Source organism: Platalea leucorodia, assembly GCF_965183815.1.
Source record: "Platalea leucorodia genome assembly, chromosome: 4".
Lineage (NCBI taxonomy): Eukaryota > Metazoa > Chordata > Aves > Pelecaniformes > Threskiornithidae > Platalea > Platalea leucorodia.
In genome coordinates, this window is record NC_138826.1 from 9,569,082 (window position 1) to 9,592,584 (window position 23,503).

At 35.4% G+C, this 23,503-nt stretch overlaps 1 protein-coding gene across 1 annotated transcript in view; it reads right to left on the reverse strand.

Moving 5' to 3' along the window:
- ATRNL1 (attractin like 1) overlaps positions 1-23,503 on the reverse strand; it is a gene marked incomplete at both ends in the record, with an annotated part of 524,731 nt that overhangs the window by 449,202 nt on the left and 52,026 nt on the right. The window contains 2 exons of the mRNA XM_082310449.1: positions 10,108-10,195; positions 11,344-11,518. Of these exons, the coding sequence (XP_082166575.1) occupies positions 10,108-10,195; positions 11,344-11,518 (263 nt within the window). The remainder of the gene's footprint in view (positions 1-10,107; positions 10,196-11,343; positions 11,519-23,503) is intronic.

Genomic DNA, 23,503 nt, shown 5'->3' on the forward strand with positions numbered 1-23,503 from the left:
TAAAAGTTAGTGATGATCAGCTGAACATGGAGAAAGAAAGGCTCACAGACCAAAGTCAGTAGAAGAAATACCAAATGAAAAAAAAAAAAGTTACATGCATAGTTATACTGGACAAAAGCCAACGTCCTACGCACATAAAGGTGGACATTTATCTGGAGAGCTTAATCAGGAAGAGATCATAGGAAGGATACAAGTGCAAATAGTCCGAAGCAGCCTAAAGATTGTGAAGAAAAGAAGGAAGGAATTCCCTTATAAGCTTATACTACCTTTCTAACTTACTTACAAACTAAGTATAAATCAAGGTATATGCTAAAGGTGAGGCTTTCTGACAGAAACAACACACAAGATATAAACCTTCAAGAGTGCTAGTACACAAAAACTGCTGATCTTTAAATGAATAAAGCATACTAGATATTTGTTTATAATAAGAGCATACCACAAGAGGAATGAGATGAAAAACAACAACAACAAAAAGTATAAAACTGAGAGTCCTTGTGAAATTAGTGAGAAAAAGTGTCAAGAGTCTGGCCCAGATGGAAGATGTTAAAAGATCTGCTCCTCAGCCTGGAGGAGGGACAAGACCAAGAGGCAGTCTGTCCAAGGAACAGATAACAAAACAACAGGCAGATAAGCACCAAGACGACAGAAGGCCTCCAACACATTCATATTTTCAAGTTTTGGTACCATGTGTCAAAAGCAACACTCTTAATCACGGTGCCAGATAGTGAAGGTGTTTCCTCAATAAATTAACGTTGGTCATTTTGGATATATTACTTCACATTAATAAAATTATCTAAGCAGTTACATAAACCTTTAAAAACCTTGAGATTTTTCAATGAAAATTTTGTATAAATATTACCATATGTGAACTGAAGTACATAAAACTACACTGTATATTGAATTTGTAATTCAGAGTTCCTGCTCAGTAGGGAATTCCACCAAAAATGAGAAATTTCTTGCTGTAAACCGAGCAGGTAGGCAGCTCACTCATTCATGATATTCCTCTACCTACAGATCACATCAGTTGGTTTCTTGGCAACTGTTCAGGTGCAAGCCAACAAACAGCTGTATTAAAAAAAAAAAAAACAAAAAAACAAAAAACAAACAGCTAGCATAGCTCCTCTTAGCTTCAGTGGAACCAAAACTTTCCAATAAATATTTCCATTTTCTCAAAGCAGCTTTTTTCCCCTGCGAAAATTATTTCAGTAGAAATTTTTGATGAACCATAATGATAAAGAAAGATGACAAAAGGTATATGATCTGTAAATAGTTGACTGTGCATATTGGGCACAGAGGATGAGAGCAGAAGGCAGGAATCATAAGATCAAAGCCAGGATTTGAACAAAACAGTTAAATCCCATTTCTCAAAAGAAGAAGAAAATATTAGTCTGATCTAATATTTCTCTTACAGAGTAATGACTGACACACACATTTCCACTAGCCAAAATGGAAACAAGAGAATAGCTCAAATACAGGAGAAGAACTCAAAGTCAACTGTCACAATTTGGAAAGCTTGCTGGAGGAATTAAGACAATTTAAGGCAGTAAAATTCCTCTTAATTTCGTCACCTTATTGATATCATCAGCATCTTTGGAGAACGTGGGGGTTTTTTAAATAACCAAATAATTCAAATAAAATTAAATGCCTGGTGGGAGAGGGTGAAAAAAGAAGGAGCAAGACTCTTCTCAGTATTACCCAGTGAGCAGACAACAGGTGATGGGCACAAACTCGGTTACAAGAAATCCAATTTAAATGTAAGAAAAAACATTTCTTTTTACAGTGAGGATGGTCAAAGACTGGAATAGGTTGCGCAGAGACATTGTGGAACTGAATATCCCTGGAGATACTCAAAACCCAACTGGATGATGTCTGGAGCAACCAGCTGTAGTTCACCATGCTTTGAGCAGAGGTGCTGGTCAAGATGATCTCCAGAGGTCCTTTCCAACTTCAACTATTCTTCCTGATTCCATGAAAACAACCTCTGGAGTGCCTCTTCCTTATTTAATTTTCTATTACAAACATTAACAAAAGTAATCCATTGGATGATCATCAACAATATCCAAATTGTAAAAGTAAAAACATTTTTCTTTTTTAAATAATAATAAAAAAAAAAAGAATACAAAACCAAAAACTTTGAAAAGTCACTTACTTAGTGTGATTAAACAGATAACACAGGAAAAACACAGAGTTCTGGTAAACAACTGGTAATTGGCTTAGCAGTCTGAACTTTATAATTTGAGGGCAAAATTCTTTTAGAAGTCAGAAAGAGAATAAAATCTTTCAACGTGCATTTATCCTTAGAGTTACAGTAACGAAGACATTCAGGATCTACATGAAAGCACTAATTTCTGTAAATTAATAAAGGCTTCAAATCCAAAAATAAATCCTCCTTTAAGTGAGTAATCATAAATTAACATGGTGATTTGTGCATTTGAAGTTTCATAAAAACTGACAAAGTAACCCACAGAATTTCCATAAAATAGCTAAATGAATACTTATTTGTAATAGAGGTAAAAAGATAAAAAATTTCAAAAATGAACAGCTGTCTCGTGTTCCTGATTTCCAAGGCCACGTACTTGGTAATTCCTGAAAAATCATGCCTCAACAGTATCACTTAGCTTTTGCATAGTTTTAACAAGACTTCAAATCGCTTCACCGAGGAGCATTTTACAGTGAGAAAAAACTGAAACAGAGCAAGGAAGTTACTCAACAAGATCACCAAAAGAGCAAGTAAGAGCACCCACTTGTCTGATAAGTCTCAGTCAACAAACTATACGGCAGACCAGAGTAACTCTTCTACGTACTTCACATTGAATCCTGAACAGACAGCCAAAATCATTAGTTCCTTTGACCTTGGACAGGCTCTCTTCCCTACACCATATCTCAGAGTTAATATTGATTTTATATTTCATATAAATGCAGCAATTCAAGAATTCTCTAAAGCTCATATTTTTATTCTTTTAGACTTTGCAATTTTTCTTTTTTCCTAAAAGAACAATACTTATCAGCTTGTCTGACTGTACCTGGGAACACTACACTGTTATGCAAATCCTGCCTGCATTCCAAAAGAATCTTATCAGGTAATTACCACAAAAAAAGTGCAAAGGAAATGTATAAGGAGGCAATTTATAATCCATTTCTAATGAATTGGAAGTAAATCAATCATGTTAAAATAACCACATAATTTTCATTTTGTATTTCTTAACCATATCATGGCTGCATAGAAAAGCTTATCTCTCAGAAACAAGTTTTCTGCCTTAATTCTTATATAAGTCCAATCTGTTCCTGAAAATTTGGCCAAAGAAATGCCACTCACAAACCACATGAAGAACAGTCATTCTCTATTTTCTTGAAACAAGATTATCTACCTGTTTTCCTCCCTTAGACTGTACCAATGCATATAGTATATAAATTAACGTTATGTAAACTCACAGGACTCAAAATTTCATCAAAACTTTTGTTCTCTATGCTTACCTGAAATTCCTAAAAGTTTAGTCAAACCTGTATATCATTAAGAAATTTCTAGATTTTTTTTTCCAAGCAAAATACAAGTAAGACTCAAAAGAAGTCATCTGGCAATAACTCATCCATTACAAGCCTGTTTTCTGCATTCAATATGTACCACCTGGTTTAGGACTGTCTAATGCCTCCTCTTCCTTTCCTCAGACCATTACCTCCCTTAATATGGTAACAACATCAAGAACATTCTTTCATGTGTTATATCAAAAGAAAAAAAAAAAAAAAAAAGAATAATCAACATCCCTACTTGATCCCATAATCCTCCCATTAGATCCGGGCTGACAGACTGGAAAGCAGTCTTCACTTAACTCTTCCTCCTGCAGCCTGCTTTATTATTCTTAGCTTATTGTGAAACTGTATCCTCACTGAGGAAGAACCTAAGGAAGGAGAACCTGCAAGTCACACGAGGAGCATATTATAACATAAGCTTCCCAACAGGACCAAATTCAAGTTCAAGACAGTAGACACTGCAGCAATTTGTATGTCAGGAGGTTAGCCTAATCAAGAGTGCTGTCACTTTATTTCTTCATTATTTCTACAGTTTTCCACGTTGTTGCTGGCCAGCGCTAAAGGTATTAATTCATTGAAGGATTAGATTAAGTTGGTTCCTATATATCTTAAAAGTCAATAACTTTTTTCCTGGACTACAGTGTCATTCAAAATATAGGACAGGAAAATAAGGTAGTGTACTTTTGGAAAAAAAAAAAAAAAAAAAAATTTGAAATTTACTTGTTTGCAGGAAAAATCCTACAGTTATGGAAAATAGTAAAGCAAGCAAATAAAACTATGTGAACAGAGCTTTAAAACTGCTGAAGATATAAGCTGGAATTTTAGCAGACATGTCAGTCTGATCTTTTGTACATTTAATATTTGGATTAAACATACTGGAAGGAATAAGTAATGGAGACTGCATAGAAAAGTATTAACTAGGCATCTGCTTTTAGATTTGCTAGACATAAAAGCTGATCCGGCTTAGACTTTCATTTTCAAACCAATTGGAATATAATGTTGAAACAAGGAATGAAAAATATCACTTTTTTATGTAAAGGAACCAATCTCTTGATCAGTAAGGTCCACTTCATTGAAGAGGACCTCTGAGTAGGCTTTTATCTAGGCTACATGCAAAAAGTGTATGACAGCTCATCTAACCTACTTCTCATATACTTCTTGGGTCTGCAAATCAGAATTAGAAAGGAAGTTGTGCATAAGATGTAATTTAAAGTCATAAAATAATAAAACTATGCAACTTGGTCGTACAACCTAAGAATTTTTAATAGTTAGAAAAAAAAAAAAACCACACCAAACTTTTACATTCCTAGTGCTCTTCCAAATTACACTACCACAGCCAGCAAAAACAGGCATGTAAAATAATAACAAACCATTTAGTGAAAGATTTTGTCTCATTCATATTAAAGCAGAAAAAGTTTTTACTCTTTTTTGTTTTGTTAACACTAGCTTTTGATTAGACTAATAAAAAATACCAGAAGAGATATACAGACTCAACATCAATATCAATTAATTTGGAAAAGGAATCAAAGCAATTACCCTTTTTTAATAAAGTTTTAAAATTGGAAGTAACATTCATAAAACTCAAATGAGTCAAGTTAAATTCGACTACATATAAAATGGTCCGTATACTGGAAAACATCTTTACGATTACTACTATGTTAGCCTGCCTGTTTGCTTCATTCCTATTGCCACTCTCAAAGGAAACAAATCTCAGTGCCCAGTCATCCTTCCACCATATTGGGACTAAAACAACCGTTTAATTACAAGGTCGAATTCTGTGATACAACCACAAGCTCACTACTGAGTAAACTCCCAGCAATGACTATATACTCACCCCATATGCAACTCCCTTTCTACTTTATTCCAGGGATCTAGTATTTTTCAATTTACTGTCTAACTCCCTATCTAGTCACTACTTAGTAAACCTATATGTACCTACTTTAAAAACCTCACAAGCCATTTCCTCCAGTCTCCTTATAATCCTATTTCTTATACAAATTATTTCAAAGTATGTTGACATTTTTCAGTATCAAGATGCCAGGAACTATGTATAATCTTTGAGATAAGGAAGAACCAATTGCTGGCAGATATAGGTAGCACCTTCTCAATAACCAGTCTGAAGAGGCACTGAAGGTAATACTGTCCAACAGTTTAGCTGGTCTAAAAGCAAGAACACTTTCATAATCTCTCCTCTATAAATGCATAAAAAGTCTTAGTCACTTGTTATAACTATACATCAGTGGGAGTCTTCTGATCTTTTTTTCTTCAGAATAGAGAAGTACAGTACTTCAGTTTTAACTAAAGAAGCTTTCTGAGGGAAATGGGCACAGTAACTTATTTCATTCTCCACAGAGTCAATTATATAGCTTCAATTTACCTTGCACCACAATCAGGCAATACTAGCTCTCTGCTCTCACTCTGGTCTAGCGCTAGGCTTTGAAATCTCAGGAGCTCAAGTCAAAAACTTAATCTAATTTCTTCTCTGTGGATATTTTTTCTCTCAACTATAAAGAAAACGTTACACACTGACTAGTACACAGCTCAAAACACAGCTCAAAGCTGCCATCTCTAGGTATTATGTTCTACTACCATTCGCGCTAAATTATTTTTCTGGTTTTTTTCAACAGACTGAACATCTGAAAGGAAAAATACCAAAAGTTTATCCTAACAAGTTAATTTAAGAACTTCTTTCAAAAGGAGGTACTTTTTCACCTGAAATTTCTTCAACTTACATGATCAGCTCCTTTTGGCCCATGTAATTTTTGACATTTGACATAATCACTAGTATAAGCAACATAGTAGTTAATTAACATGAGTAGTGCTGTGTTCATTATTAGTGAATTCTAATTACTAATAAACACATGCCTTTGACAACAGCAGCAGCTTCTTCACTACACACTTGCTTGTAGCTTTCATTAACAAGAGTTGCATTTCCTCACTGAGATCCAAAAAGATCTCTGAATTAACACAGGCCTATTACATTTAATATTTGCTGGTAAAAGTATCTCTAAAACGGTTACCTTTTAGTCTGGAATATCTTAAGAAAATATTAGCACTGTCAAATAAAAAGGTTAAATGATATTTTAAGCCTTTATTCTGAACTGCTAAATGATACATTACTTGAATGTTTTCCAACTAAAAGGTCCATATTCTACAAGAACTGTAATAACCAAAGATACCAGTCAGAAAGATCTGACCTTTCAAAGAACAGATAATACATTAGTAATGAATCAGGGAACTGACAAGAAGAAAAGCAATTTTTGAGTTGATGTTGGGGCATGCACAGAATCTAGTTCATATTACTACTGAAAAACACCTCTACAGTATTAACCATGCAGGCACAGATTCATCGTCTCTGGAAGAGCAATAGATGCCAGGGGAAAGGAAAAAAAAAAAAAAAAAAAAAAAAAATCCACCCACTACTACAATTCTGCTTAACTTCAAAAGGGGCACTATATAAAAGGAAGACCGATCATAAAAAGAAACTAAAAGGTACAACTAAAAGGATAAAATCTGTAATGACAATATGGAGATATTTTAAGGACATCTGCTCAGATCACATGAATGCTTCCTATTTAAAAAAAAAAAAAAAAAAAAAAAAAAAACACAACAACAACAAAATCCACCACACACCACACAAAATTTCCCATTACAAATAACATAAATAAAGCTTACATGGAGACTATTAGAAAAAAAAGAATACTTCAAAATAAAGGTTCAAAAGCTCCAGCAGATTAAAACGCTGAGACATATAAAGGCAAGCCATGAAACAGTTTAATAAGCTGCCTGCAGAATTATATATAAAGTACTAATAAATAATTTTTCAAATGCATTAGAAATACAGGAAACTAGGTAATTTGTGGTGCCAACAGTCTGAAGAAGTATTCTGAGAAGATAAAGCCATAGCAATAAAATGAAGTTAATCTTCCCCTGTGAGCTCTTCATGGTAGACTTTACAGGCATTTCCATAGCAGAAATTAATAGAGAAGGTTATAGTAAAAAAAGAAAAACAAAACTGACAAAATAATCAGCAACAAGTCACCAGAATCAGTTCTGAAGGAATTTAAGAACAATACAGCTGACCCCTGTCCGTAGCGTTTAACTCCCTCCTTAAAAACGTGTCACTACCAAGAGACTGAAAAGCAACAGGCAGAAAGGACAGAATTCAGTGAACACATGGATAAGACAGAGGAAAAGTCTAACAACTTTTGAAAACAGAAGTTATACCTTGCAAATCATTGGATTTTCCTGAAGGTCTGGTTGATACAGTTACCTGGAATATCCAAAAGATGCTTGATAATGTTCCTCATGCCTTAAAGAAACTAAGCTGCTCTGGGACAAGCAAGGCAGATAACACAAGGGTAAATAATTCGGTAAAGAAAAGTTTGGGGAAAAAAAATGCTCACTTCTTAAACGAATAGAGGTCATTAGCGGTGTCCCACAGAGATCTACAATTGGGATTTGTTTGTTCAACATAGTCAGAAACAATCTGGCACAGGGATGAATGGAAAAATGATAGCGGTTTTTTGGCAATACTATGTTACTCAAAATAGCTGAGATAAGGGTCAAAAGTAAAGACTTGCAGAAGAATCTCATAATACTGAACGTGCAATACAAGGACAAATAAAAGGATAAATAAAAGTTCACATAGATAAGCATGAAGTGATGCATAGGAAGAAAAAACAATTTTAAGTCTGTACATACGACGGTGGGTTTTGAATTGACTAGAATGAGATGTTGAGGTTATAACCAATAGTTCTGTGAAAATACCAGTTCAAAGCCAAGAGCAGATTTTCAGAAAGCTAAAATACCATCAAGCATTAATAGGAAAAAATTAGACTGTTAATTCTATGACATCAATCTCTGAGGTACCAGTACACTAAAGACTGCAATTCCCCCTATTTCACAAGGGATATAACAGAACTAGAAGAGGAAGAGGCAATGACACAATGTTATCTAAGGTATGAAATAGCTTCTTTCTAGAGGATTATTAAAAACGCAAGGAATTTTCAGCATGAAAAAGAAATGATAGAGAGAGGATATGATGGACTTACAGAAAATCATGAGTGGTACAGAGAAAATAAATGGAAAATAGCATAAGAAGTAGGGATTAGCAAAATTAAACTAGTACCAGTTTTCCAGAAGGTGTTTTTTCTTCACAAACTACATGGGAATTCTTAGGCATAGGATAGTATCAATGTTAAAATAAATATATGGTCCAAAAATTTGGAAAAAATAAAAAAACATGGATTCATAATCTTTCCACAAAAATACTCCACTACCTTAAAAAAATCCCAGCTGCAGACTAGGACAGTATTCTGAGGAAGCTTCTATATGTTCTTGTCATTTTTTCTTATATTCTTCCCTAGGCATTCGCTGTTACCCATTATTTAAGACATGTTACCAGGTTAGATGAACACTCTGGTACGACTTGATACAATTTTTGTTCTTCCCTATGGGAGGCGTCTTACACGAACAAGTGAAAATTTGGGATATAAATTCTGCATTTCTCTGTCACAGTTAACAAGTTTGCCATCATCTGCACAAGGCTAAATTATGCACTGCATTCACTTTTGGTCCTTTATATTTTGGAGACATGACTAACGCTAGCCAAAAATTAATAAATTAACAAAAGGCAACTTTTGGTTTTTTAATAAAGATCATTTCTGTTTCTATATTCTATCAGTACAAAGAATCCTTTCTTTTTTTTTAGTGAAATAAACCTTTAAAAGTGCTTGCAATAAAGCAGCATGCAGACTACATGATACCAGTAAAAGCAAAACTGCCAATAGTTCATCTTTATTTGAACTCACAGTAAAATGATACTATAGAAAGACAGTTTGTATTTTAATAATGGCTTGGTTCTTTACTAAGAGTAATAACAAAACAAAAAAACAAAAAAAAAAAAAAACAAAAAAAAAACCAAAAAACACATTTATTTCTTACTGTCATGGCCTTTAGGTCATTAACAGGCCTTAATGGCCCTGAGCAGCCTCAGCTGGGTCTCAGCCATGGACCCTCAGGCCCTGACTGCTTGTGGTCCTGCCTCCTGGATGGACCTGGACCTGCACTGTAGGTAGCCTGTCTCCTGGATGGACCCCTCAGGCATACGTTGTAGCCTTCTCTCCAGTCCTGTCTCTGGCTCTGCCTCCTTTTGCTCCTGACTGGACTCCCTGGATAGTCCCTGGACCTGGGTCATCACTTGCCACATCTGGGGCTGTCAAATGTCCCTGGTACTGGGGATGGTGCCTTGTCAGCGAGGGCACTGCCCATGCTGGAGTCACCCTTGTCTACCAGCTCGCCTTCGCTTACTGCAGTTCCAATTATATTAGCCCCCTTTTATTGGTGGATCTAGCTTTGAGGGTTTATGGTCAGATAATAAATGACTTAGATGTATTGCACAACTTTTGGAAAAAGACTGTGCAATAGATCTAAGTACTGAAGGAGACACTAATACAAAATGCTTAGGGACTAGAAATTAAATTATCCTCAAAAAACTGTGTTCATGGTGAATCATTTTAAGATTGCTAACAGCACACACAAAGAAATTGATTAAATAGGATGCTGAAGAGTCCAAACCTGATATAAAGCAAGAGTGTGTCCATATCTCTGGAGTGGCCCTTTGGATACAGGTACTACGTTCCATATACTGCTTTCCAAATTGTAGCTAGAAGAGAAATAGAAAAGTAAACATTTTCTACCTGCAGAGAAATAGGGACTTTTGTATGTTTGAACTAACTTCTGTTCAGCAAAGTGTGCACACTTGATCAGTCACTGTTGTTTATCTGATGTCAATAATTTGTTAGCAGCAGTAACGTGATCACGTTTAACTGTTACAAGCGTACGAACTAGCGACAGCGTACTAAATGCTCATCAATGAAAACAGAAGCAGCTCCTTCAGGGACCCATCAACAATCTCAGAAAATAGGACTGTAATAAAAATCACCAGACTTACATGAAAGTTATGAAACTAGATTGCTAAGCTCACTGTTACCAGTCACACCAAAAAAACCCCCACTAAACTGCTTATGCCACAATATTTTGCACCACTTTGAAAACTTATTGTGGAGCTCCCTCTCAGATGTATGGTTAATTTTAATTTCCATTAAAGTTTTAATTAACAATTAATCCATTAATGGATTAAAACACAACAAGATGGAAGAGAGGTAAAAAATAAGACTACAGAGATAGAAAAAGAAAGCAAAGATGACGGGATTTGTTTTGGATGATTGCAAAGGTGTGGAAGAAAACAAGAGGTGGGCAAAAATAGAGTAAACATGCTAATAAACATACCCTAATACTTGCATTTACCACATTTAGAGCCTGTACATATATACAAGTCACCACACAAACTGTCATAAATATGAAGAAGTGAAATATGGATGACCTGCCTAACCCTACTGGCAGGGCACCAACAGGCTAAGTGCATGCATTAAATACAAGTCTCCTATAATTATAAATTAACTTCAATAATGCTAATAGCATTCTAGATGTACTATCTGAAAATATTAGCACACTGATTTCTTTTACTGTTTTATCACTACAAACAGTTTTATGCTTTGCATCGAAGTATAGCAACAGTTTTCACAAAACTGAAGAAATTACACATTAGTATCGCATATAGATCGGTATTACCCATATTTTAACTTTTTTTAAATCATAAGAAAATTACAAGCAGAAAATACCACCACTAATAAAGAATCTAAAAACATATAAAACTTTCAGTTAAATTGCAGGATGGAGGCTACCTCCCTGGTAAGATCAGCTTTCCCTAGGCCACATCAGAAGGGACATGACAGAGGAGAAATCACTTACTTCAACACCATTTGGAACGAACTGTAGTTAAAAGTGTATCCACCAATCACCCACATAAACTTCCCGTGTAGGACTGCCTTATGGGAAGCCCGCCCCACAGAAGGGCTGAATGGCTTTACATTTGGTAGAATCCAGTAAGACTCCGTGGAAGGGACATTCAAAGAACAATCTGGACCTGTTTTGTAAACAAATGTGCAATTTGTACAATCTGTTAGACAGGGATGTTAAAGCCAATAAAGCAGAAACAGGGGAGGCTTAATTACAGATGTCAGGATTGCTCATTCTGATAAAATACAGTATACGCTTTTATGTTTAACAGATGCTCCATGAAAAAAATTGATGACAAGGGATGTCAGTCAAATTGAAAGCGTTAGATTAGCTCAAGTAATGATAGATTTCTGTATTCTTCTCAGAAAACACACTCTATGAGTCACAAATTGAAAGAAAGGTGTAGTGCATCATACTTTTAGATGCTGTATAGGTCGAACGTGTAGCACAGTATACACTGCATGTATATATATATACACACACACACCCCCCTCTGGAGAAAAACTATACCACATTTGAACTAACCAGAGTAAGCTTATATCAAAGCAAATAACGTTACAGTAAATTAAGTTACAATATAGATTATATTAAATTTCAGGAATCAAAATTTGCCCTTTGCCAATGCCATTCTGCATTGTCTTTAAAAAATAAAATGCACTGTAAAGTGCTTTATAAAAAGAATTATTTGAATATTTAAGTTTCATAAAATTTTATAGATCATTCTACAAAGCTACCAAAACCCACAACTATGCATTATTTTGGAACATATTTTAGCCAATTACTTTTGCTAAATAAGGAAAAGTCAGCAAAATGGGTCATTTTTAAGTTACATTATTATTAAAATCATGAATAGTAGAAATATTTATTTTTCATTTGTTCTGTAATAACCGAAATGTGATCTCTTCATCATTAGTTTATGCTCTAGATGTTGGAAGAACTTTAAAATCTTGTTATTTAAAACCTGAATACATTCAGAACTTCACTTAAAAAAAAAAAAAAAAAAAAACCACAAAAAAAACCAACAAAAAAAAACCCCACAGCATATGCACTATTTGCCTCTTGTCAATGACTGTACATCATTACTGACTGGTTTTATTTCTAGATGGGGAACACTGAATTTTTCGGACACCAACGTGTTCCACTTTAAGCATTATCAATCATGGAATTGAAATTTTTATCATCAGTGATGGCATACAGATATTGTATGACAGCCAAATTATTATTGCATCCCTTAACTGGGGTAAATCCTTCCCTCAAGCTACTGGACATTACAAAAAAATAAAGCTGTTGAAGTCAGATTGGGCATAACCTTCTTTGGACGCTCAGTGATAACATGCTAAAAAAAAAAAAAAAATTAAAAAAACCACACACAAACCAAAGTAAAAAAGTAAAAGCAAACACACAGGAAAAAAAAACTAGTCTGCATCCCAAATGTCACACATGACATCAACTTTTTAAAAAGGTTCCAGGGAAGATCTGGAAAACTACTAGCCTGCTATGCTTCTGCTTCTACCAGACAAATCAGCAGAAACTATAAGAATGGACAGAACTAGTCAATAGATTGATAATTACCATTTACTCGTAAAAATCAGTATAGCTTTCGTAAAGAGAAGGCCTGTCTTCCAAACCTATTAAAGTTCTTTGGAGATATCAAGATGGGGTGATCCAACCGATACATTGACACGGATTTTCACAAAGCTTTTAACAGAAATCCTCACCAAAGACTTTTAAGGAAACTTGATTGTTGTAGCAAGAGAATGAAGGCCTTTGCATGGCTAAATAACTGACTGTAAGATATAGTAAGAAATAGTAGACAGGAGTAAATGGCCACTTTTTAAAGGGAGGGAGGTCACCCGTGGAGTCCCCACAAGGATTTCTGCTGGTACCCAGCATATTCCACATACACATTAATGATCCTGAAAGAGGATGAGCAGTGAAGAAAGTTTGCTGATAAAGGCAATTACTGGTGGGTAGGAAGAGTAAGATCAGGTTTGAAGAACCACAGAACAAGTTCTTGTCTGACCATGTGACTGAGCAATAAAATGACACATGAAATTCAACATAGATAAATTTAAAACTATGTAAGCTATGTTTTAGCTTGACTAAAAAGAATAGACTCTTAACTAACCATCACTAGTCAGTAGTAAAGTCTTCCTAAGATAACTCATGAAAATATTACCCCAATACCCAGCAACGGTCAAAAAAGCAAATCATGTTAGGAAGAGAGAACACTGTTACCCCACAGTATAAATCAGTGGTTTGCCTACACTTAGAAAACTGTATGCCCTGCTCAAAAAGAAGATATATTAGAGCTGGAGACCATTTACAGAAGAGTAATAAAGTTCAAAGGAACTGAATGGCTTCTACAATTGGAAATACTGAGTTGGGTAGCACTTTTTCCACTTGGAAAAAAAAAAAATTGGAAGCAAATTATAAATGTCTATGAAATAAGTGATAAGTGAATAAGGTGGATATGAGGAGACTACAGTCTCTTTGAATATAAGAACCAAGATTTATCAAATGCAGCTTGAAGAAGCCATATTCGAAACCAACAAGAGGAGATAGTTCAAAAAGTATCAGACCTCCTTGGCAAGGAACCCTGACAAAGGATGCTCTGGATGCAAAGGTTTACACTGAGTCAAAAAGAGAGACTGGACAAGCATTTAGAAGAGAGCTGCTGAAGTTTCCTAAATAAACTAAGTAATTTACATCAAGTTCATGATTTTAAAACATATTATCCTTTGGCAAGGGGGCTGGGGGGGGGGGAAGATTACATTTTTCCAATGTGTATTATCATTTTTTGGGCAACTTGTTACAATTACTTCTTACACACAACGACCAGGCAAATAATCTGTACCTAACCAGTTGTCAACTTTTCCTAATAGTCTGTAGAAGAATGATGTCCACTTGTATCCAAATTACCCTCCATTTGTTAAATGATGGAGACACTCGATTCCCATTGTTCATTATACCTTCTCACCAGAGAAGATTAATGGTATTTGAATGAGGTCTAATGAGAGTATGAACAATTCAGTATATTATTTCTTAAGCATTAATAATAGATACTGTAACAGAATTGTAACCTCAGCAAGATTCTGATTTGGTAAATCACTGCAGGAAACACTGAATTTGAATCTAAATGTCCTTAAAAATAAACAATTGATTAGGTATTCTTTGATCAGGGAAGAGCTTAGAATTATGAAAACGGTGCTTCCAGTCAGAAAATGAAAACACATGTATGTCTTTTATTGCAGCTACCATTCTGGCACAGAAATGCAGTGGTGAAGTGTCCCCTAGTGGCAAACAATGAATAAAACACACAAACTACTCGCATGCCAATTGATTGGAGATTTTCATTTCTGGAGACAGGGAACCACAAGAATTCACATAGCAAATCCAAAATATATTCAGATGACATTGACTGTGTTGAAATGAGTACAAGCAAAAACCTTCTACAGAAAGTTAACAATGCAAAAATCTTAACAATACTGTTAACCAGATCAGTGACCGAAAGAACGTCGCAGGTAACTTTCTTACAGCCCCAGCGCTTCATTGCTGTTCTACACTGAACGACAGGAAAGGTGAGATAGAGAGCAGAAACACCACGTCCCCAGGTCTTGTTCTGGCGAGGAGGAAGGACACATTCTAAGGAGACACACCTGAACTCAGGAGTTGGAAAGCAGCAGGTTTTCTTCAAAGAACACCTCAATACCCTGTGCATAATGCACGCATGCATTAAAGTGACATCAGCTGACATTGTCAACAGAAGAGGCACCCCTGGCCTCCCCTCACTGCCTCCCCTTCAGCCAGCATCACTACCGGCACCAGTTTTCACATGGCTGCACCATGAACCAGATGAGGGAATGCAGCCAGGTTAAAACTTGCTTTTAATTTTAGCCAGGCTAGCTTTTAATCCGCAGGTGTTCCCTTATGCATTTCACCTTGCCCACACGCACGCGGTTGTGCCAACACAAGTAAGACTCTGCAGCCAGGACTGCCTCTTCAGTGAAAGTGTAAAACGTTCATGGATTTACCACAGTATGTATCAATCAGTACAAAAATTGAATATATAGTCGAAAAATCCCAAAGCAATAGAATAATACTGACTTCTACTGAAACATAATTTAAAGAGAAATGCTTTTGTGTGGCTATCGCCTTATAAAGGCAAGGTAAATGTAGGACTTATAATTTACAGATCTTCCTAAATACATAACCCATAAATACATTTTTTCTTCAGAAACATCCCATTCACTAAATACATGCCTTTTGTGCAACAGAGCATTAGAGCTGCAGAGCAAAGATAATGAAAAATATGTTTTATTATTTTCTATGCAAATATGATTTTTCTCCATTTATTTCAAATTGGATTTTTTTCTTATCTTCCTAATGTGTCACTCAATCCACTGGGGAAAAAAAAAAAGCGCGCTTTAAAAAACAGCAAACAACTTTATAAACCTGAACTGGAAGTCAATTACGTTATCCTCAAAGGTAGGAAAAAATTCTATAGGTTTAAAAAAGCGATTTACCCACACAAGAGAAGGAATCTAATTTCTATTTATTGAGGAGTTTCATGAACTGCCAAAGTAACAATTTGTTCCAGTAGTTCAAGTCATAAGATCAATTTCCATCTAATGAGAAAACATCATCTACTGTCTTCAACCCTAATCTTTTCCTTTGGGATCACAGGAAAAAAACAAAAGTATTGACGTGTTGAATATAAATGTCACAGTCCTGTTTTTCACACAATCTAATCAAGGCATTTAAATAAAGTATTTGTTGTTATTTATTCTGCATTTGTTTGATATCTGATCAGTTGAGTTGAGAATTATTGCTTTAACATAATTTTTCAACCACCAAAAATACAAACTCAATATTACTATTCTCAAGTACACAATAAAATCTTCATGTGATAATGAATTTGCGATTATGAAAAATATTTTTGAGAAAAGAAAATATATCTGAATATACTTTCAATAAAAATTCTGTTGCAAGTTTTACCAAGCAGCATATCACCTTTCTTACAGGAAAGTGATGAGATAGTAACTACATAAAAATATAAAGTTGCTATGTAAATGAAAAGGTAAATGTTGTTCAAGAATGGCTCACCGGCATTCTAATAGTAAGTGTATTCATGTACTCCTACAGTGCCACTGCACAGCTCTGCAACACCCATACGGGATGTAATTATTTTCCCTCTCCTGCAAATAGTCTTGCTCCAAATGAGACATAATGGTAGAGAGATCCTGGATAGGTCTCCAGCTAAAGCAGCATGGTAGCAAGCTGTGCCAGGACTCAGCCTCCTCCATGAATGAAATTGTCATAAATCCTAATGCACAAAAGCTGATGCAGTTCTTGAAATGCCATCTGGTTGCTATTATTCAGTCCCATTTCTTTCCTCAGCCAGGAAGAGCAGATCATCCAAGGGCAATCTGGCCTTGGGGACTCTGCAGGGTAAGTCTGAGCAGGCAAGCCAAAAGGGCTGCATGGCCTGCCACTGGCATGTACCACTCAACAGCACCCTTTAACTGTTTGACTTCAGGTCTCAAACTCAAGATCAGGTAGGCTGGTACAGAAGAATAAGGCCTGATGCCACGGCAGTCTTAAGTGGAAGCACATTGCATGGAAAGACTTCCTAGTCTTTTGTGACCGAGCACAAGTATACTCTTTGGCAGATTCTGCAGGAGATTTGTCATCTTAATATTAAACAAAAAAAATGTTTTGCTTCTTACTCTCAAAAAGAAACAGGGACTTTCAGATTAGCAGTAGCCGACACTACCCATTGGATTAGAGATTCTGAGACTTCATGCTAATGCCAGTAGGATATCAAGTTCTAATATCTCTGCTAACAACTTTTAGAAAACTTCACAGATCTAATAGTCAAAAGCCTCCTTCCAATTTTCAAACTAGATGCATTGATGGGAAGTTTACCCCAATTATTCTTCTACCAGTTATTCTTCTACCAGTTGAAGAGCTGGTCTGTCTTTTAAGTCTATACATACCACACGTTTATAAACAGCAACACTATTCCCTCCCAGCCTCCATTTTACCAGTTTAAGCAAACCATGCTCTGTTAGTATCTTCCATAGCCCTAATGGTTCTCCCTCTGAGCCCGTTTCAATTTGTATTCATAAAATTGTAGTAACAAAAATGAAATCTAGTACTAACGTTTTCATATATTTAACTGTAGATTTTGTGACTGATATCCTACTAGTGCACTTGACACTTTACAGCCTATAGTTCACAGAGTATATAAAATTAAGCATATAAATTAGTTCATACTCTAATTGAGATAGACAAGCAAGTTTTCTCCCATGTCACCTTCCACACTTCAATCCAAGATTATAAAACAAATTCTTAATACTCTTAGTCCATAGAATGTACAATTTATACTGAAGTAATTACATCCCACACATCAAGGCTTTTTTGCAGGATATTCTGATCCTTCTTCATATTTAAAGTAACTCCCACCTTTGTATTACTAGATTTCATTAGCAGTCTTGTGACTAGATTATAAAAATTATGTAACGCGATCAGTCCCATGATCAGTCTTTAAGTAGTACTGGTATCTTTCCGTCCTAAGTTACTTGTTCAGCACGCCCACTCACATTTCACAATTAACAAGCTGTGTTCCCCTTACTGTTCTCCTATGTACTCCCTGACTTCTTCAGTTTCAATGACTTCCTATCATCAAATGCTGAGGTTCAGATAAAATACATTGCATTGTCTTGTCACTTTTCTTACAAATTATTTTAGTATGAACTACATTGATAAATCCACATTTCAACTGTTTCACTATTCAATCACACCATATGTTTAATTATTTCTTTCCTCAAATTATGGTCTAGATCTTTACTCACTGCTGAAATCAAGCTAACAAGTTTGAGCTGCCTGAATCACTTTCTTCCTATTCTTAAATAAAGGTGCTACAGATAATGAGCTAAAATTAGTATCTTCCTTTATCAGGAAGATCAGCACTATCTACCCCCTTCTTGTGTTCAGGATATAGTACTGCATTTGTTCATTAGCTTAATCAAGTGTTTGCATGTTCTACCTTGCTACATTTACGTGCACGCATTTTAAATAAATATTTAGGTCATAGGTTTATTTTAAATTGATTACATTTTTCATTAAAACTCACAAATAGTAGGGGAACCCCTTCCGAAATCTCAGCCTACTTGCACATACAGAGCATTATCAACCATTTTAATGCAGCCAACCATTTACTGAAATGAATCCAATAAATTCTATTAAACCTGCTCTCACTAATCATCAGATGACACCACGAAAGTATTTAAAACTGAAGTTGGCTCTTCATTTAACTGTGATGTTCTTTCTTTTGCAATAAGAATACTTAATTTTCTGACACAGAATTCTCAGACACTAAATTTCTAATTTCTAATTGTCAGATGACACCACAAACGTGCATATATCGTATTAATGCACATCTATTTAACAGGACATCTCCCATACTGTAAAACTGCAGTTTCTTCCAACTGAATTGATACTTGGCCAGGAGAAAAACCTGAAAAGTAAAATCTAGACAAAGGGGGGGATTATCACAGGGCAGAACAGGTAAAAGACACCTGCTTCTAATTTTTTTTTTCCTTCCAAAAACAGGTTTGTCCAAAGCAAATGTTACATCATAAGTCCTCTTCTCTGAAAATACTTACTTGTATGCTTTCTGTTCAAGAACATCCAGGCACAACAGGCCAAAATCTCAGACTTCAGACCTCTCAGCATTTGGCACAAGCTCTTTCCAGGGCTGCATTTCAACTGCCACTGCCTGAGCTCACATCTTAAACCTTCTCCAGCGGTTTCAATAAACAACCACCACACAAGCACAGCTTTGCTAAATCTCAGCATTGAGGAATAAGGCAGGCCAAACAAGAGTATGACCTCAAACCCTTCCACTGAAGCAGTCAGAATGAACTCAACTCTAGTTAGTCCTTTCAGGATAACCTAAGTTAAGTATAGACACACATTGACATAGTAGTTCTGGCCATACTCAAGATGCTGTTAGAATAAACGCCACAGTAACAAGCAAGGCAAAATACTGAATTTTACAATGCAGTAGTCAGAGCACTCCTTTTACACTTCCCTTGTTTACTTTTCTTCGTACATAAAGGCTCATTTTTCCCTACAGGGATGTTATAAAATTCAAGCTGCCTGAATTGCTAATAGACTTATTTCAAAGTTAATTAGTTTAATTTCAGAATCTGGTCTTCTGCTAGGAGCAGATCTGTAGGGAGAAACAACTGACTATACACATTCCAGAATTTTTATTGGTTTTTTAATGTTGGACTAGATCTGACCCCTAGGACTGAGTGCCCATTTGTGGCTGGTGTGCATTATGTGCAACCCTGGCGTTCACGTTCTGGTGTAGTTTCATCCTAAAAGAATGCAGTTCCTGTGTTTTCAAACCACCTCACAATGCAAGCCAAAATACAGTACACGTGGAGGATCAGATTTGCTTCAAAAGGTACCCTACTGATCCTCTTCAGACTAATGTAAATACACCCTGTAATTCCTCCCTATTAGATCCCCTTTTTGCTTGCAGTACTGATGTTCAATGATCAAAGTACCAATAAAGTTTCTCTCAAATTCAATAGTCTTCAACTCTTTTTTTCCTTTCTGCACCCAGTGCAAAAGGTACCAGCACCAAGAGCATCCCCACATCACACTGGATCAGGGAGATATGCCTGTGCAGGAGCTCTCAGCAAGGACGCCCACCAAGTGTTAGAATCACCAGTAACTTCTTAATCTTCCCATTGCAGGATTGTTTCCTAGTAAGCATATCAGTTTCATGGCATGACTTGAGTTCTCGCTGGTATTTACACTCCTCCCTAAAGTGCCAATCCCCAAACTGGGCACTATGATCCAACGGTATCTCCCAAATGCCTATCTCAGAGAAAGGGTCACTTGCTCTCTACTCAAAATTCCTCATGTGAAAATTATTGCCTACATTGATTTGCAAGTCTTTTAACAATCTCTAAGACAGCCTTTCGTTTGCCAATACAGCCTACAGTCTTTGATCCTAGATCATTTTACATTAAGTGATATTAAGACAATTTTCTAAATTATTACTTTGAACTGGATGATTTATAGCTCTTTAAAATGAAACTATCTTCCTTTATTTACCACACAGTGAATCTTATTAAATTACCTGAAAATTTTATATCAGGAAAAGTTATATGTAATGATCGAGATCTTTTATAAAAATGTTGTTTATCATCAGAGAAAAACTCGTCACTGGAAAATTCTCCAATTAATCACTCAGCTACTACATATTTTACAGGTAGCTATATTTTGAATTCCTTCTGTAAAGCAGTTTTTAACCTATTTTATCGGTGACAGTCTAGTTATTTCTTTTACATGGTATTAAATCAAGCTCCTTGAAGGAATCAAAGAACACCTCTATCAACAAGACCTGTAATATTACTTTTAAAAAACATACAACACATTCATAGCAGTTAGCGGTATTTTCAGCATGTCCCAAGATAGTCCATTTAACCCTTTTAAAAATGTGGAACAGTTTACCATCCTTCCAATCATCCTGAACTTTTAACCTCGTTACAGAAGTTAACTGTTTTGAAATCTCCTCTGCTCACTTTACAGCCTAAGACAATCCAAGACACAGTGTTCCTTGTATCAAAGAGAATTTGCTGGCTGTAAACACATATTCGGCAAAAGGTAACATCTTTCTACAAACTATCTTTTCAACTTCTTAAACAGGTCAAATAGTGCAAGAGCCACCACTTTTATCTCAGCCACGTCCTCATTTCTTTTTTATCTGTGCCTAGCAAAGAAAAGAAGAGCAAGTTGGTAGTTTTAAGGCATCTTTTTTTCTTCCATGAGTTACATTCACAGCCTGTGTCAGCAGGCATCAACACATTCTGCTTTAGAATATCAAGAGAGATTACCCAGTAATGGGACAGCGTAATATGATGTAGTACTCATAAAAGGAATCACTCTTCAGGAAAAACTTCAGCCTCCTTTATGTTTCCTGAATATTTTAAATAAACCAGATTTCAAGTAAATACTAAAGTTTCTTCCTGTATGTACTTCTAAGACCATCTCAGAAACATTTAACATTATTAAACATTATTAGCATTATTAAAAATAAGAATTTTATTTTTAACAAAAAGTACATTTAACATGTACATTTTTGTTAAATGTACTTTTTCTTACAAATAAAATTATTATTATTAAATTATTTGCTTTCCAATCCTAAAAGTTTTTATTGTCAAGGCACTACTCTATATTGGTACAACTAGCAGCTAACTGCATACATCCACAACATCCTTCTTCCACAAAATGTATCTAAGAATGAGAAGAGCCTACTTTTTACTCAAAACAATTCTTCTATCCTAAAGAATAGTGTTCTCTTTTCTCAGAATACTTGTTTTAAATGTGAAATTTTCTTCAGAGATGCTCCTTCCACAGCATCCACAAGATGTCACCATTGTAAAAGAAAAACCCCATGTGTTTTAGAATATGAAATACCCTTTTTATGTTCTGAACCATGGATTTTATTTATTGTACATCTCAATGCAGTACAATGAATATTTTTTTAATATGGGGACTAAACATACTCAAAAAAACAAAATGTGAAAAAAACCATAAAATTCTCTTCAAAACCATAGAAATCAAGACTCTACTTTAGCCAGTTGGTTTAAATTACCAAACACAAGAAAAACTTGACAGACAGCAAGAGTAGTAAGAGAAGTAGAAACATTTATGGTTCCAGCATTGCAAATAACCTACATAGAAGATACTGTCAGTGTAGAAACTATAAGAGAGCATATAGATGCAAATAAATCAATAAACAGAACAGAGAAGCAAGTACTCTCCCAGAGAGCTTAAGGAAAGTTTGGTATTGTTTTGTATTTAATAAGGAAAAACAATTATGTATGCAAGCCAGCTCATCTGGCACAGAATAAAAAAATAATTGAAAACTATGTAGGTTTGGTGAAAACCCAAGGAATAACTAAGCAAATTATCTCTATATAATCCTACTCACTGTAGGAAAGAATAGGAAGCTAGTATGCACAGAAATGCTAGATGAAAAGAAGGTACTAACAGTGAAAGTTAGAATTTTAGTTTTATTTCATGCTAAAAACTTCCAATGAAGATTACAGCATTGTAAATGAAGGTGTAGCCTAAAAAGTGTTTCCGAAGATGTGGGATTTTTCCCCATTTTGTATGCAGCAACTGAAATTGCAAGGAATCGATGCCAAATAAAAGGGTGATATTCTTGCTGTAAGTTCTATTCACAACTTCCTTACAGAGATGAAGCTTTCAGGATCTTTTTTTGTGCACTACAACCACGAAAGGTTCTGGAGGACTCAGTAACAAGTCTGCACTGTTTCCATTCAATGGCCATATTGCTAACCCGCTTCCCTTCTGTGGGTGCACTGCCTGCTTTTAATGAACAACTTGATTAATTATTGAGAAATGTGTTAAATCTCACGGTGTCTTTGGTCTAATAGGTGCGACAGCTAATAGGAGTAAAAAAGTCATTTCCTCTGACACGCAAAAAGAAATAGCAATAAAAAAAAAGTAGAGGCAGGAAGTAATGGCAAGAGGGCAGCTAAGTAATCTGGGGATATTCTAATATTTCTTTTATTTCTTTTAAGAGAAGAGTGGGAATTTCAATGCATAGCAAGCTAATCCAACTGAGACTTTTAATAGGCATGGTAAAGGATAAAAAGAAAAAAATCACAAACATCTAGCATAGTTATAGTAAGTGAATTAAACATTTAGGATCTTAAATAATTGACCTTTAATAAGAAAAAATTATTTATGGTACTGGGAGTAAAACTACAGCACATGCTTACAGTACATCCATTACTCCACAGTACGCGTTCACATACACATTCTCATACCACTGCAACAAAACGGCTTACCTTCCTTTTTCATTGAAAGACTACACAAATAATATACAACTAAAAACCAGAGAGTGAGTACTTACTTCATGAAGCACTAAAAATATGATGTGATGATGTGACATTAAGAAAGGGGGAAGAAAATCAAATCCATCCAGACATTAAAAAAAATATAGAATAGGAAATTAGTCTATAGAAGAACTTAGTTACCAGAAGCACTCACAACT